Here is a 17,843-nt window from a genome sequence, read left to right as displayed (position 1 = left end):
TCCTTCATAACTTACCCCCGATACCTTTCTAGTCTCCTTTCACCTTCCTCCCCACAAGTCCTCTTCTATCAAGTGACATTGGCCTCCTAGCTGTTCCATGATCAAGGCTCTCCATCTCTCACTCCTGGCATTTTCTCCAGCTGTCCCCCATGTCTGGAATATCCTCTTTCCTCTGCTCCAACTACTAACCCCCCTTGCATCCTTTAAGTCCCAGCTAACATCCCACCATCTACAGGAAGTCTTCCCCACCCCTCCTTAATTCCAATGCTTTCCCTCTTTTAATTATTTCTTATTTATCCTGTATACATTGCTTTGTATATATTTGTTTTCATGTTGTCTCCCTCATTAGATCAAACCTTCTTAAACTGTGGGTCTAAAACCTGTATAAGGTGGTGTGGGGGTCGTGAAAAAATTTGGCAACAGTAAAAGGTTATGTATACCTATTTTATATACCTATGTACCTCGGGTCATGTAAAAATTCCTCTGGCGAAAAGGAGTCATGAGTGGAAAAAGTTAAAGGAGCCCTGCACTCGATTTTAAGCTCCTTCCTTGAAGGTAGGAACTGTCATTTGCCTCTTTTTGTGTCCCTGGCCCTTAGCACAGTGCATAGTAGTTTCTTAATAAATGTTTCCTGAATTATTGAAATACCAGCTACACTACCATGCATGGTATAGATGAAAGGTAACCTTAAAAGGGGAAGCTCTGGGTGGTAGAGTTGATGGAGATGGTCGGGGCGAAGGTAGGGAAGAACCGGGAAAGGCAAGAGTAAAACCTGGATGCCTCTGAAATGAATCTCACGCTGCTGAGCTTTGGCAATGTGTTATTTCATCAGATTCTTTGGCTCATTCCAGAATTCATTTTAAACTTAGTAGAAGAGGCCCTGAGAGTCACTGAGCCAGCTCCTGCTCCAGGCTCTGCCATAAACACTTCAACCCTTCCAAAGTCACGCTCTTCTGGACACAGAGAGTTCACACCTCCCTCCAAGTGCTGGTTTCATATTGAATCTGCCCCCATTCAGGAAGATTGTTAGCTGTGGCCACCTGCCCTATCTGCTACAATCTCACAACAGTCTGTCCAACTTTTTTGTTTGTTTTAAAACAAAATATTTCCTACCCACTAGTAGGAGCAAAGACAACCTCATTTTTATCTTTATTGATATATGTGTATATATGTATATATGTGTGTGTGTATTTTACACATACACTCATACATGTATGCACACTTAAAGCTTCAGTAAGAATTTTTTTTTTTTGGTGAGGCAATTGGGGTTAAGTGACTTGCCCAGGGTCACACAGCCAGTAAGTGTTAAGTGTCTGAGGCCGGATTTGAACTCAGGTACTCCTGACTCCAGGGCCGGTGCTCTATTGTTCAGTAAGAATTTTTGAACACCCTGTACATATGTGTGTAGGGACAATATGTATCTTGCATTAGACTTAATAATTTGATCTTTAGTAGCTTAAAACAACATGAAGAATTGGGTATATCCTATATACATGTATGTATATGTGTGTATGTTATACTTAGGTATGTGGTGATATATTCATATATATTTCCATATAGACAAAGAGATAGATAGATGGATGGATGGATGGAAGGATGGATGGATGGATGGATGGATGGATGGATGGATGGATGGATGGATGGATGGATGGATGGATGGATGGATGGATGGATCTATCTTACCACATCTTTGCCTACATTTTCTTAGTTATTTCAGTCCAGAATCACTTGACTCCAAGCATTGCTAGGCTTTTAAATAAGAATCAGCACTGGTGTTGCTGGTAACTGGCATCCTATATCCTCACTGCCAATATTCATACAACCCTTCAATTCAGATGAACTTCCATACATATGAAAAGGTGACCCCTCCCTTACTGCTGGCTGCTACCCAGCAGCTGTAGTGGCATTTTCTCAAGCGTACAAGAAAAAACTTCTGCCTCTTTTTCTGGGTCATTCTAAAGGATCTTCCAAATCAGGTTAGATTGTGTAGCAACAAACATGCATTGTGACTTTCAATCAATGCATGTGCACATGGTCTGCTACCCTTTTGGCAAATTAAGCCAAGTGCACTGTTAGAATGGAATGTAATAAAATGGTATTACTCAACTACCTGCAAGGACATTATCTATTCTGCAGGTTGGCATCTTCCCAGGTATTCCCTTCTTCCCACACCATCCAGTTAGTGCGTTTTCAAAAAGTGAAAAATAATCTTAATGTCATCATAAACCAAACTTTATCTAGGGAGATAAATCTACAGGGGGAAAAAAGGCAAACTGTTATATAACACATTCAAAGTCAAATAGAATTCATTTCAAAAGCTAATTTTCTACTGTTTTATATTAACCACAACACCCTCCCTCTCCATTAACAGAGGCAATTGGTAGCTTATTTTGTTTCCCTTGGTTTACACCTAAAAGAGACTGTGTGGTATAGTAGATAGGGAGTTGAACTTAGAGTAGGTCATGCTTACCATAACCTGTTATCATAGAATCTCCCAACTAATTCAAGACAAAGCTCTCCTACACAAAGCCTTTCCTGGCTGACAAAACAAAACAGGCCAACAAAACAAACTTTCCCTCTTAAAGTTATTTTGTATTGTCTAAAAGCTTTACACTTCAGTGGCTAGTCAGGAAGACTGAAATTCAAATTCTGCCTCAAATACTTACTAGTTGTGTCACTTAACATGGCTTAGTCTGAGTTTCCTCATCTTTAAAATGGGAATTCAAGGTCGTTGTGGAGATATGAGGTAAGTCACAGCTCTCAAATGTGCTATAGAAATTCTAACTATTGCTATTCTTTAAGAAGCTCCTTGAGGCTAGAGGCAATTAGATTCCTGTCTTTGTATCCTCAGAATATAGTACTGTCTTGCACATAGATTTAAAAAATGTTTATTGATCCAAATGGAAACTTTTAAATTCTCAACCTTTTTTGCAATCCATCTGGACCCATTTAGTTAGACTGAGAGGATAATAGCAATTTCACAAAAATAAATTATGAACAATGGAATCATAGTGTTAAAACTTTAACTTAAAATCATATAACATCTCAACAGTCAAGAAGACTCTTTCTAGAAAGAAATTTGACATGCACACACCAACAAATGATAGCCAGTTGAATTCCAAGTGTTGAATACTTGCATTTGCATAACTAAGCATCTTACTCAAAGAGTATTTAAATAATTCTCTTTCTCATTGTGCAGTCTCCCAGTAGGTGCCTGGACAGCTTGCTGGGACTCAAAGCAGAGCTTAAATTATGCAACTCACAAAAGGCATTTCTTGCTTCTGTTAGGGTTAAATACCAAAATGGGATCTGTTGAGAAGAGCTAATTTTAAATAATTGTGCATTACAAATACCTTTCCCAGGGAGTCAGACAGAGTCTTCCACATCTGTTGAAGGCAATTTCAGTGTATTCCCACCAAATATTGGGTTTTTAGTAAATTAACATAAATCAGTCCCAGTGAATTAATAAAACTATGAAGGGGCAATCTAGTCTAAAATGAGAAGAAAGTCTTTATATGTTTTCCTTTTTGTAACTTCTCCTTAGAACTTTTTTCCTTTTGTAACTTTTCCTTAAAACTTAATATTTTTTCTTCCTTGTTTCTATATCGATTTTTTAAATTTAGCTTTTGTGAGCCCATTAAATTCTCATTATATAAAATGTTATCTTTTTTCCCCTTACTCAGCATCCTATGACAACTCACTGTACTTAAATCTCTGGGTGACTTATTGTAGATCGTTGCCATGGCAATAAGCAGTGAGCTAGAAAGCTAAGCACACCATATTCAGAGTCACACTATGAGAGAATGCTGCCGTTTATAATGGTACCACAATGGTTAGTACCAGGTACTTCCCCTTTGGGGGAAATTAGAAGCTCCCAACCTATGACATCTTGACTTCATAAACCCAAAGCAGCAGGAATCTTTTGAGTCCTTTGTATGCTTATTTGAGGTTGGGTTTCTCTTGGCTTTTGCATGTATTGAGATGGTGACTAGAAACATTCACAGAATGAGAGGCTCCCAAATTCTAAAACAGGGGAAATCAGTGAATTAATACCCTTGTCCCCTCTTTCAGTCATATAGTTCTAATAATATCTTCTAATATAGCTAATATTATCTAATAACATCTCATATATATTATCTAATAAATACCTAATAATATCTTATTTGCTATGTACTCTGAATACAATCACACTCTGCTTAGTTCTTTTGATTAATTGTTCAAAAGCACAACAATGCATGGAATAGTTGTAAACATAGAAATAATGTTGGAGAACACAAACTCTTTGAGAGCAAGGGCCCATCACCTTTCTCCTGCCCCCTCACTGCAAGCAACTAGCATCATGCCTTATAGTTAGTACACAAGAAATGTTTGTTGCTGTTTTAATTATATTAAGGAGGAACTGAGAGTATGGAAGGGAGAAATAGGGATAAGGATGGGACCTATGATTTCACTCCTGTTTGTAGAAATCTCCTCTACCCATTCAGTTGTTAAGGGCTAAAATTCTAGCTAAACTGTCTAAAATATCTAATGAGTGGTCGCCAATAAATTATAAGCTTTAGCAAGAGTTAGACTTTTAAGCATTTATTAAGGAGAATAAGAATTTGGTAAAGAGAGAGAGAAAGGCCTAGATTCCTATCTATTAAAGAGAGAGCGCATTTCTAGCTCCCTTCTCCGCCAGAGTCCAGAGGAAAGAAGAGCGAGCCTGAGCGCCAGTCTCTTCCTTCCTCCTCCCACTAGCCCGCGTCACTTCCTGACTCCTGGTCTTGCCCTCAAAGACCTTCCCTTCATGGGCAGAACTCTTCTACAGTAAGTATCCAGCAGGTGGCGTTATTCCAATCGTTACACAGTATGGCATCTACTATGCACATTATGGTCTTAGAGAGTTTTCTGGGACAGTGATGTCATACACAAATAGTTATACATAAGAATAGGCGTGGTTCTCTGCTGGCCACATATTTTCTTAGTTTAAAATGTCATGTTATCAATATTTTATTCTATTTCTGTGTATTTTGCAAAATATTTCCCATTACATTTTAATCTGGTTCAGCCTCGAGGCCTCAAGTTTGACACCTCTGCTCTAAAGGTTAAGTAACTGACCCATGGTCATATGCAGTATGCATCAAAGGAAGGGCTTGGTCCTCTTTGAAAACAAAGGATGAACTACAATCAGGTGCAACAAAACCTAGCTTACTGGGATACAATTATATTTAATAGCTATCTTTAAGACACATGGAGATCCCTAGAAAAATGTCACATGATATAGCCAATGATCTATGAGATTTTTTAAATCTTATTTTAACCAATAAACAATTGAGCAGAGTGATATCCCTGGCCTTTATACAGATATTAATTTAAAAACTGTCATTATGGCACTATGAAGTAAGAGTAAACTTTTAGCTTTTTTCTGGTAGAGCTGTCATTTTGACTGAATACTTAAATTCTTAGGTGAAAATATATATGGTGTTTGCTAAAGAGAAAGCTTTCTATTTATTTTAATTTCTTTGGAACAGGGAACTTCTAGATGAGAAAACTTTCTCTTCTAGTGCAAGTTGGCCCTTGTTTTAGTGAGTTGCCTAGAGTACTATTTTACTTATTCTATGATCGTGAAAGGGCTAGAGAAGCCTCACACTCTTCTTTTATGATTATGTCTGAAGACTAACCACATTCTTTCTCCTTCTAGACCTAAGATACCCAACTAATCATTATTCTGATGTGCTTAGTTATAGGTCAGAAGTAAAAGCAAGGCAAGATGTGAAACCAGACATCCGACAGCCTCCGTTTACAGACTACAGGCAGCCAGCCACAGACTACAGACAGCCCCCGCTGGACTACAGGCACCCCCCAGGAGTGGATTATCAGCAACCACCACCCTTGGACTATAGGCAACCACCTCTATTAGACTACAGGCAACATTCTCCAGATACGAGGCCATATCCTCTATCAGATTACAGGCAACCCCAGGTAATTTGCACAGAGTAGCTATTTGATAAATACTTATTGAATCGGATTCAAGTGAATAAAGGAAAATATGTAATTATCACTATCACTCTAGGTCTTGGTTTCCCCATCTATAAAACAAGGGGATTGGACTAGATGAGTTCTAAGCAACCTACTAGGTCTGAAGTTTTGTGCTTTCATTATTAAAATAAGTTTGAGGTAAGGAACTCAAAGCACAGAATGAAATGTACTTTCTTGGACACAGCCAGTATGAGAAATTGTTTTGCTTGATTCTGCATATTTTTTATAAGATATTTGGGTTTTCTCTTGAGTTATTTTGTTCCCGTGAAGGTAGAGGTTGTGGAGGCAGACTAGAAATAGGTTGCTCCCCACCCCCCAACAAAAACAAAGAGGGTGATAGAAGCATTTATTAAATATCCAGAAGATATGTGGGGGGCAGCTAGGTGGTGCAGTGGATAAAGCACTGGCCCTGGATTCAGGAGGACCTGAGTTCAAATCTAGCCTCAGACACTTGACTCTTAGTAGCTGTGTGACCCTGGGCAAGTCACTTAACCCTCATTGCCCCATGAAACAAAAAAAAAAAAGAAGAAGAAGATACATGGCAGCTACTCGGACCCTGGATTCAGGAGGGCCTGCGTTCAAATCTGGTCTCAGACACCTGACACTTACTAGCTATGTGACCCTGGGCAAGTCGTTTAGCCCTCATTGCCCCACAAAAATCAATCAATCAATCAAAATCAAAAATCAAAGAAGCTGTCAGGCTATAGGAGAAGAACCAGGAAAGATCATTAAATATCAAGAAGATAACAGAAAGAAAGCTGGAGGAAAACGTAAACAAGCAGGACAGCTTTGAAAATTAGATCATGGAGTTACATATTTAAAAAGAAAAGCAATCTAGACTTAAAAGAAATTCATGGGTTCATGTACAATGTCTTTCTCTGGTCTGTCTTGTATACAGAAATGCTCACTTTATTTCATATTGAAGTCAACATTTTTTTGAAAATGTTAGCCATTTCCTTAGATTCTTTAAATCTTGGTATATAGAGAAAGGAAAATTATATAATAATTAAAAACAATAGGATTATCCATTGCTATAGTTTAGAGGATTATTTTGTTGTTGTTATTCTCAACCCATACATTTTTCTGTAACCTCTTTACATTAACAAAATAATTTAAGAAAATGCTGACTATTATTTTCTACTGGCTAAGAAAGTACCCTACCTAAAGGTACCCTGTGTCCCTTTATCCTTTAATGTATGACAATGCAACGGTTGTAACAGGGGAGAAATGGGTTAAACTAATCCCTGCTAGTAATGTGCCAGCTAATTCTTAATTCATAATACCTTAACCCAGTTAAACTGCATTTAACTGAGCCCTTAGGGCAGATGTTGAAAATTTTAGGCAAAGCAGAAATGTATGAATTTAAGACATAGCTGTTCCTAATGTACACAAAACAATGCAATTTTTATAAATGTTTATACTTTGTGGATGTAGAGATGAAACGGGGTAGGAGAAGAGGACATTCAGTTGTTACTTCATCAGGAGCTAAATAAAGAAAGCATGTCTGTATTAGATCAGATTACATTTTTATTATTTTGTGGAAGATTGCCTCTGTCCTAAAAAAATATTTTTTTAAATCAATAAAAAGAAGCTAAAAAAAGGAACTTGCCTGTTATATGAAAGATCAGTTATGATTTGTGTGCTTCTGTTTGATATTCTGTAATCCATGGAAACAGAAAGCAAAAGCAAAGCACCATTAATTCTCCCTTTTTCTAATAAGCAAACCCTATCATTTTTAAACATGTGCACACACCCTGACACAATAACAATAATGTTCAACAGCTGCTGAATCAGGAAATTCAAGTCAGAGGATCACATCAGTAGGACCTATATGTAATAATAACATGTTTACAAGTAAACTAACTCATACCAGAATTAAGGCAGCTAAACTATAGCTCTTTAAAGGACCCAAACAAATATATTTGAATGGGTCCAGAGTGTTTGAAGTTTTGATTTGCATTTTTTTTCCAATGGCCAGATTAGACAGCATCTCCTTGAACGTATTTACCACTTAGTGCAAATTAATTATATGAGAAAAAGAAAGTTACTGTCACAGAGAAATCTTCTCTGAAAACCAAAGTTTGCCTAATCCATTTACTTCCCTAACAGGATTTTGATTATTTTACTGTGGACATGGAGAAGGGAGCCAAAGGGTTTGGATTCAGTATCCGTGGAGGAAGAGAATACAAAATGGATCTGTATGTGTTGAGGTTGGCAGAAGATGGACCAGCAATAAGGAATGGAAGAATGAGAGTAAGTAAGAACTCTTTTCTCAGAATTGCTAACAGTGTATGCTAATGCCAAGACTCATTGCTCTGCCATATTGGAATAGAATTGGGTTACATTAACCAGGAAGAAGTTCCAGTACTCAGCAAACGTTAGTCCTACTTTTGAACTCTCTCTGTCATCCTTGGGTTATACTTAGTTTTAACATTAGGTGAACCAAGCATATCGATTCACTTAAAAACTTTATGATAATTTTACTTTGAAATAAACATTTTTGTCCTATTTGCTTTATGGATTTAAAAACCAAACTGCATTGTATCAATTGACACAGCTTGGTTCTTTGAGGTATTCTTAAATTCCACTTCTTCTAGATTTAGGCAAATTCTATGTAGGAATTACATTTTATTAACAATAGCAATACCCTCTCATTTCTTTTCATATACTTTCCTTGATGGAGTTTATTCATTTGTATGTCTTTAAAAGGGCAAACTAACCCAAAAGGACAAAAGAAAAACATTTCAGAAACAACTTGAAGTGGGAAAGAGGAACATAATTGCTTTTTTGTGGTTGGGTGATTCAGTTGTCATTTAAGATTGTATCTTTTGACTTTTTTTGGCTGACATTAATCAAAAGGTTCTTCACTTCCTCAGAAATAATAATAACATCTCATGCTTCTATAGCATTTCAGATATTATGACATGCCTTTTTTTTTTTTGCGGGGCAATGAGGATTAAGTGACTTGCCCAGGGTCACACAACTAGTGTCAAGTGTCTGAGGCTGGATTTGAACTCAGGTCTTCCTGAATCCAGGGCCAGTGCTTTATCCACTATACCACCTAACTACCCCATTACATGCTTTTCTTAAAACAACCCCGTAATATGATATACATATGAATTCAGATAATTAAGAATTGGGGTAGTTCCCATTTTGCTTAGGAGGTAACAGAGAAAAAGCCCATTGTCCAAGGTTGCAGAGATCATGTGTCACAACTCTCTTTCTATTATAACCTACTGCCTTTCTCCATTGGTAATAAATTGATGATGTAATTTCTGTAGTATCGGCAAACTACTTGACCTCTTTTGGGCCTTGTTTCCTCATCTGTAAGATGGAGGAGTTGGATTAGATCACTCCGAATTCCCTTGCATCTTAGACAGTCTCTATTTCTATGCTTTATGCATCTCTTCAAGTTTTCTGTTTTTGAGGGATACTTGAAAATAATTTTAAATATATGTCCATGCATGTCTATGCACTTAACTCAGGGTACCTCAGGCATGTCATCACTCAACTTGGCCAAGATTAATCTGAAATATCCTTTTCTTGATGAAGCCACCTGGTTCTTTGAATGAATACTTAGAAAGGAAAATGGTTCCCTTTTTTTTTAAGAAATTCATAAAAACACTCTTTACAACAGAACAATATGGACTAGGATCTTGCCAAGAAACAGTTGAGCTTACTGACTGGAAGTTGACAGAATCAATCATCCCTCTCTTTAAAATTTCACAAACTTTTTTTCTCTGCAATTTTCCGGCAGTTCACCTCTTCCCGTGACCGATTTAAAACCACTAGTTGTGGCTCCTCAGTAGTCTACCCATTAATTCAGTTCACTGAATGTGGTTCATCTGAACCCGATGACTTGAGCTCCTCAAGAAAGCCTCACATGTCTTAGATCTCAACTCTGTTAACATTATTAACTATTTCTGTTCTGACATTTCTACTCCAAAGTCCATTCTCCATGGAAGAGAAAACAGAAACCAAATAAGATTGGAACCATTCTTCATACTTTATCATTGTCATCCATTGTCATCATCCCATAAACACTGGGGAAGTGATTCTGTCTCATCTTAGCTCCTCCTCGTTTGCCCAAAATAGATGTGTATATATGTATATACAGACATATAATATGCATACATGTACATATATAAACAAATATGTACATGTGTGTGTTGTGGTATGTGTATATCTAAATATGTGTACATGTAGACATATGTGGAAATATATGTACATATAAATAGGTACAGATAGAGAAAATATATGAAAATAAATGTTAAAACTATATAGAAAATATACATAGATATACAAAAATATAAACATAGATATATAGAAAATATATATGAAAATCAATATGAAACACATATAGAAAATAGAGACATATGGAAATCTATGTACATATAGATACACACACATACACTATATGACATAGTGGCGTTGGCCTTGAAGCCAAGAATACTTGAATCAAATGATGATCCCTTAGGACCCTGTAAGATTGATCCTACATTTCATAATTCTATACCTACTAAATATGGAACAAAAGAAGCCTATTGCCCTTCTCTTGACTTTCTGCACCGTGACACAACTCCATAGACTTCTGTGCCACCAAGAAATCAGCATCCTGTCTCACCCTAACCAACATAGTGTCTATAATTTTTCACATATAAGCCAAGAGCCTCCTCACTTTTTTTTATTTGCTACTACTATCCAAAGTGCTGTACTGCTGATTCTTATAGCAAGCAGTATTCCCCAGTCAGAAAAACAATGGCAGCTTTGCTCATTGTGCAAGCAGCAGCAAGAAGCTCATGAAGGTAGTGTGATCCTACAGAAAGACCACTGACTGTGGTCCTGAGATCAAATCCTGCTTTCTATACTTAATACTCATATACCTTTGAACTAGTCACTTAATACTCTTGGGTCTTATTTCTAAAATTGAAAGGATTAAACTAAGTGGTTCCTGAAGGCCCTTCCAACTCTCAAAAGGACTTGAAAAGGTCTCTGATTTCTGTAGTGGAGAGAAATTTGGATACAAATTCCCATCAGGCCTTCAGCTGTACTTTCTCAATGACTTTTATTTTGGATGTTCTGCAATGTTTGCTGGTACTAATTTAAAGAGGCATCCTTGTTCTTTCTTAGAAATGCTTTCACGGCTGGTCAAGGATTGTAAAGATTAGGGCACATAAACATGAGGCACTAATGACTTTAAGAGCTATTTCTTCTTGGCAGTACCTGTCCAGAAGGAATTACTGTAAGGTATTTGAAGATAACATGGGTCAGTTATGCTAGTCCTCTGACATTTCATTTTCAGGGGGAAAAAATGTCCATACAACATAATTATGGGAAAGTGGGGGGGGGAGGTGGGATCTCAGATACTTCCTAGTTCAATTTGTACCAAATGATTTTAGAGTTCTAAATTATTTTTAAAGGAACTTTTAATTAATTAATTCAATTTAATAATCCTTTGTTAAACATCTACTGTGTCTTGGACAATGTGGATACAAAGGGAAAAAAGAATTCTATATTCTATTAGGGAAAACAACACATATGCCAAAAAATAAAAACAAATATATGAAAGTAGATATAAGTAATGGGCAAGTAGGTGGCACCGTGGACAGAGCGCTGGGCTGGAATCAGGAAAACCCAAGTTCAAATCCAGCCTCAGACACTTACCAACTATGTGACCCTGGGCAAGTCACTTAACCCCGTTTGCCTCAGTTTCCTCATCTATAAAATGAATTGGAGAAGGAAATGTCAAGCCACTCCAGTATCTTTGCCAAGAAAACCCCCAAAAGGGATCACAAACAGACAAAACTGAAACAACTGAACAACAACAAGAAGATATATATAATTTCTGGGGGAGGACACTAATAACTGGGCAGATCAGGAAAGACCTCCCATAGAAAGTAGTATTTAAACTGATCTTTGGAGGAAATTAGAGAGTTTATGAAGTGGATCTAAGGAGGCAGAGGTGAAGGACTGTGCACAAGTATAGAGTTGGGTGATGAGATGTCATGTATAGGAAACAGCAACTAGGCCAGTATGGTTGGAATGTACAGTGTATTAACATTCTTTTGCAACTCAACTATCTCTTCAAACCTCTTTGCTGTTTTTCACTGAAACAAGTTGAATGCAAATCTGCATCTTTAAATATGCCTACCAGAGCTAGCTAGGTATTATACATGTGTCAGATAAAGGCAAAAAGGGACAAACTAAGGAGAATTAAATATTGTATTTATTAATCAAGGTCCTGTTTACTCTTGAATTGTCATTTGTTTCTTTGGACTGAGGTCTTCTGCCTTCATTAGAGTAAGCAAATAACAATACGTTCAAATCCCCAAGTATATTTAAATTATCACTACTCACACTAGTAGATGTTAAGGTTTAACAAGCACTCTTTTTTTTTTTTTTTTTTGGTGAGGCAATTGGGGTTAAGTGACTTGCCCAGGGTCACACAGCTAGTAAGTGTCAAGTGTCTGAGGCTAGATTTGAACTCAGGTCCTCCTGAATCCAGGGCCAGTGCTTTATCCACTGTACCACCTAGCTGCCCCAACAAGCACTCTTCTAACAGCAAATCTATGTGGTCAATAAAAGAGTTACTAGTATTTCTCTTTTACAATTCAGGAAGCTAAGTTTCAGAGAAATTAAGTGATTTTCCCAGTCACAAAGCTAAGATGTTTTAGAGCAAGGATTCAAAGTCAAATCTCCTGGCTTTAAGTCCAGGGATTTTTCTTAGTGACTGGAACATAGAAGGTGCTTGTTGAATTGAATTCTTCTGTATCACATTATAGGAACCCAGGATGAGTCAACATTATTCACCTAGCATTTAATTAATTAGTATGTAATTAATAATTCATTTGCAAACCATTAAGTGACTCTACTTCATAATAGAATTATAAACAGGATCCTAATTAATAAATGTGCTAATTGTTTATCCCTGCTATAGACAGTAAACTGTGTTTGGCCAGTAGCCATGATAGACAATTTATACATGGAATATATGTAGATAGATTCAGCTGTACTTAGCTTGGGATGAGTCATTAGCATAGCCATAACCAGCAGAGAGAAAATAAGAAAAGGAGGTTACTTGGAGAGTCAAGAGCAAAGCATGAGACCTGCTTATTCATGAATTAACCTTCATACTACAATTAGAAGAGACACCACTCCTAGCTGACCTCACACAGGTACTACGCTCCCTGTGGTGAACATGAACTGATGCCTTCCTTATTCCTCTTCCTACTGACCTTCTACATTAGTGCTATCCATTTGGCCATTTGATTCTCTTTCTGACTTTGCCTCAGAAGCCTGACTCTTACCTTATGTGTTCCTGACTTCACTTCCTACTGGCTACATCTGCTTCTTCTCACAACCTAACATTCAGTGTAATGACCTCATCCCAACTCCTGACCAACCCTTTTTGTAGCATTCTTGACTCTGGAACCTTACAGCAAGTAACTGTATCATAGTGATTCCTCAGAAAGGCCCAGGTCAATTCCCATCACATAGCGATTACAGTTCTTAGGCAAGTCTCCCGTTGGTACTACAAGAACCCAAAGATGGTAGATTTCATCAGCCATGGACTCACTACTAGCTTCTTTGTTTGACTCTCTGAAAGAATGCCTATTCAAGAAGTGAGAATTATCGAAGTGCTGTAATACTATTTTAGGATATGTTTAATAGACACTTGTAGGATGTATAATTTTGAGTAATTCCCAGCATAAAATTACAAGATCAAAGGCTAGTTGGAAGTTATTTATTTCAATGACTTTTTTAAATTCGTGAAGGAAACAAACTTGTATTTATCTTTGTATATGCCAGTGCCTTGTGTGTACATATGTATGTATGTGTGTGTGTATATATATTTTTATATTTATATATATACACATATATATTCACACACGTGTGTATGTATAAGTACATATACACATGTATACATATATACACATATGTGTGTCTATACATAGACACACATATGTATGTGTTTGTGTGTATACACACAAATATATATGTTAAATGAATGAGTGAATAAGTGAATTATTAAGTAATTTGGTCAAGGATATCCAACTTTTGAGGGGGAAAGTTTGGAACTCAGATGATGTCTTAGACTGGATTTTAATCCTCAACATCCTATACCTCCCTGGTGCTTGACTACGCTTTGTTTACTATTCCTGGGTATAAATATATCTGAAATAGACATACACATACACACACACAAATCATAAAGGGTAACACTGAAAATAATACATATCCTCATAGTAATAATAGAGGGTATTAATCTATTGGCCTTTTGAACTGAATTAAGTATACCAGTACTCAAGAGAAAAAAATTTATTCAGAAAAATATTATCTTTCCTTGGAAATAAAATAAATATTTGTTTTCCAGTTAATGTGACTACATTCATACCACTCGAGTTTATTGATTAGGTATGACATTTAATGGGCCCCATCCCAATTTGAGAAGCTTATAGGCAAGGGACCAGAAAACAGAATCACTTCCCTTCTGTCACTAGAGGGGCGAGGAGAGGGAATCACTCCTTTTGAGAACCAAAATCTAAATATAATAGAGAAAACAAAAAAAAAATCACAAGAGATCAAATATAAAAGAATCTAACAATCTAAAAAAAAACCAAGTCACTAGGACCCTTTCATCACATCCACTAAAAAGTGGAAACAATAAAATCAATTATTAAATTAAAGAGACACAGTTTGGAGACCAGAAAAATGGCAATCCCACATTGACTATAAAAAGGGGTAAAAGGCACTTTAGGTGGGATAGTTGTTGAGTTGTTTCAATCATGCCCGACTCTCCATGACCCCATTTGGGGTTTTCTTGACAAAGATACTGGAATAGTTTGCCATTTTCTCTAGCTCCTTTTACATATGAGGAAACTGAGACAAACAGGGTTAAGTGACTTGTCCAAGGTCAATCAGCTAGTACTTTTCTGAGGCTGGATTTGAACTTGGTAAAACGAGTATTTCCAACCCCAGTCCCAGCATTCTATACATTACACCACCTAACTGCCCTACTTTAGATGGGGCAGTAGAGTGGAATAGGGGAGGTGGTGTTAGAGGAGCTACTTTAAGAAACTTCTTAGATGAGAAAGAGAATTTGGATTTAATAAATTCACTTAGTAGCATGAATGAGTTAGAGTAAGCTGAGCTCAACCTAATATAACAAGATATCCAACAAGATACAGTGATTAAAGTCCTGGGCTTATAGTCGAGAAGGTCTGAATTAAAATCCTGCTTTAGGCACTTATTATAGTTTAGGAGAGGTCAGATCAAGAACACCAGTGCAACAGAGATAGTTTTTAACATGTAGTCTCAGTGTGCAGCCTCTATGCCCGAAATGGACAACACCCAGTGGAGGGGAGAGAGGAGAACTAATCTTGCTCTGGTAGAAGGCTAAGACCCTCATAGGGATCAAAGTTTATTGTAGAGTTTTGGGCAGAGAGCCAATATGATTTCCATCTAGAGGACCAATAAAGTGAGGGTCTTTTCTAAATTGTCTAAAAAGGAATGAAAAAACAGGGTTAGGTTTTTCATTGTACCTAATTGTACCAATTAATTATACCAATTAATCTTAATTGTACTAATCCAGCAAGAGAATAAAAGAGAAGGAGATGTGATGTCCAGTCTCCCTGATCATTAGCCTTAGTAATTGCCTCCTGGGGGGCTGGGGCCATTCCAGTTAAACTTTAACTGGTTGACATTTATTAGTTGTATGACCCTGGACAGATCACCTAACCTCTCTGGGCCTTACCTGTGAAATAACGGGATTAATCACCAAGGTCTTTTCCGGCTCTGAGTCTTTGATCCTATAATTTTATAAGGGATGAACAATAGCACTCTCTGATCACTTTGACCAGCTGAAAAGACTCTGCAACAAAAACGAATTCTGATTTTTGAAAATCATAAAAAGGAAGAATTAAAAACATAAGAAGGGCCTTTGAGACAAAATCCATGCATAAATGAAAGTTCATAATCATTGTGCTTTAAATTGAAAAGATTCATCACTTTAGTAAATTGAGAAGAATATTACTATTAGAGAAAAGAGATGATATGAAATATGATTATTAGAAAGTATTAATGCAGGTATCCTCATGGAAATGAGAATCAAATGGCAATATTTTGCACTCATCATGACCTCTGACATCACTACTCTTCCTAATGGCCAACCATTTCAAAGATGTACCCATCACTGCTCAAAAATTGTAAAATCATCTAATCTCAGAGTTGGAAGCAACCTCAGATGTCATCGAGGCTAATAATCATATGAACAGGATCCCCTTTCTAATGTCTGACAATTGGACATCCATCCACCACTTGAAGACCAATAGTTATGGGAAGGAATCCCACTTTCTCTAATTAAAGACCATTCTAATCATTAGAAATTTTTGTGGGGGGGGCTCTAGGAGAGTTCTTAGATCAAACCTAAATCTGCCTCTCTGATTTCTACTTGTTCATTCTTGCTAGTACTTACCTCTGAGGAAGCAAAATCTCTTCAAATACTTCAAGATAGCTATCATGTTTCCCCTTTCAAATCTGTTCCTCTCTAAGCTAAACATTTTTAGTTTTTCCAAGTCTTCCTTGTATGGCATGGTGTATCAGGTCTTCTCATCATATTCTGGACTTAAACCTGCTTCTCAGTTTCCTTTTTTTTTTTTTTTTTTTTTTTTTTAGTGAGGCAATTGGGGTTAAGTGACTTGCCCAGGGTCACACAGCTAGTAAGTGTTAAGTGTCTGAGGCCGGATTTGAACTCAGGTACTCCTGACTCCAGGGCCGGTGCTCTATCCACTGCGCCACCTAGCTGCCCCCTCAGTTTCCTTTTTAAAATGTGCTGCCCACATCTGAAAGCATTTCAGCTGTAGTTTGGCCAGAACAGAGTAGAGCAGGTTTGTAACTTCCTTTAGCTTAAATGATATGTTTCTGCTAATTTTTTTTTACTGCCACATTACAGTATTTGTCACAGTAGTGTCACAATTCACTAAAATCTTCATGGGTTGTTGTTTTCTTTCACATGAATTTTTGCAAGTCACATCTTACCTTTTCTAGAGTTTGGCAGTATATTTTAAAATTTTTAATTGTAGTACTCTACATTTATCCCTATTAAATTTTGTCTTACTAAATAGATATGGTCCCTTTAACTTTTGTTCCCATCTCTTTATTCTTCCAGTCTCCTCCATACTCCTGTGAATCACCCTTCCCCACTCCTTCCCAACTCCTTCCCACCTACATCCCCTCTGTCTCTTCCTATGCCTGGTTTCCTGAGTGTTGCTGGAATCTGCACTGATTGTCCATTATACATTTACACTCCATAACTTTCACTAGACTTTCTTCTTTGTCTGACCCATTCTTTGTTCCCTCGCTCAATTCTCTACCATATTTCTTTTGTCACCTATTTCAAACATTCTTCTCTTTCCTCAAATCCACATCACTAACTCTGAGATTTCATCCAGTCCCAGGGCTTGAGCAGTCATCTCTACAAGTGTAGGTCTCAAATCTTTATCTCTGAACTTTCTCTCATATCACAGACTCATCGTTTTGGTCCGCCTCCCAAAAAATCTTCATTTGGATCTCTCAAAGGCTCCTCAAATGTAAATCTAAAAGTGAATTCATCATCTTCCATCTGAAATCTGCTCTAACTTCCTTATCTTCATCAATGGCACCACTATCCTGATCACACATGACAATAACCTTCAAATCATCCTTTCTTTTTCTCATCCTATAGGTCCAATAAATTCTCAAGCCTTATTCTCATATCTCTCAAATCTAATTCTTTTTTATCATTCCCACTGCCACTACTTTTGTTCAATTTCTCATTCCTCCTTACT

The 17,843-nt window shown here is 37.1% G+C and overlaps 1 protein-coding gene across 1 annotated transcript in view; it reads left to right on the top strand.

The window, feature by feature from the left end:
* Positions 1-17,843, top strand: part of MAGI2 (membrane associated guanylate kinase, WW and PDZ domain containing 2) — a 1,715,773-nt gene that overhangs the window by 1,567,318 nt on the left and 130,612 nt on the right. Inside the window, 2 exon segments of the mRNA XM_043965407.1 lie at positions 5,721-5,961; positions 8,128-8,271. Of these exon segments, the coding sequence (XP_043821342.1) occupies positions 5,721-5,961; positions 8,128-8,271 (385 nt within the window).

The sequence above is a fragment of the Dromiciops gliroides genome, chromosome 5 (assembly GCF_019393635.1).
Source record: "Dromiciops gliroides isolate mDroGli1 chromosome 5, mDroGli1.pri, whole genome shotgun sequence".
Classification (NCBI taxonomy): Eukaryota; Metazoa; Chordata; class Mammalia; order Microbiotheria; family Microbiotheriidae; genus Dromiciops; species Dromiciops gliroides.
Note: the sequence above shows the minus strand (reverse complement) of the source record. Positions and strands in the feature narration are given on the sequence as shown.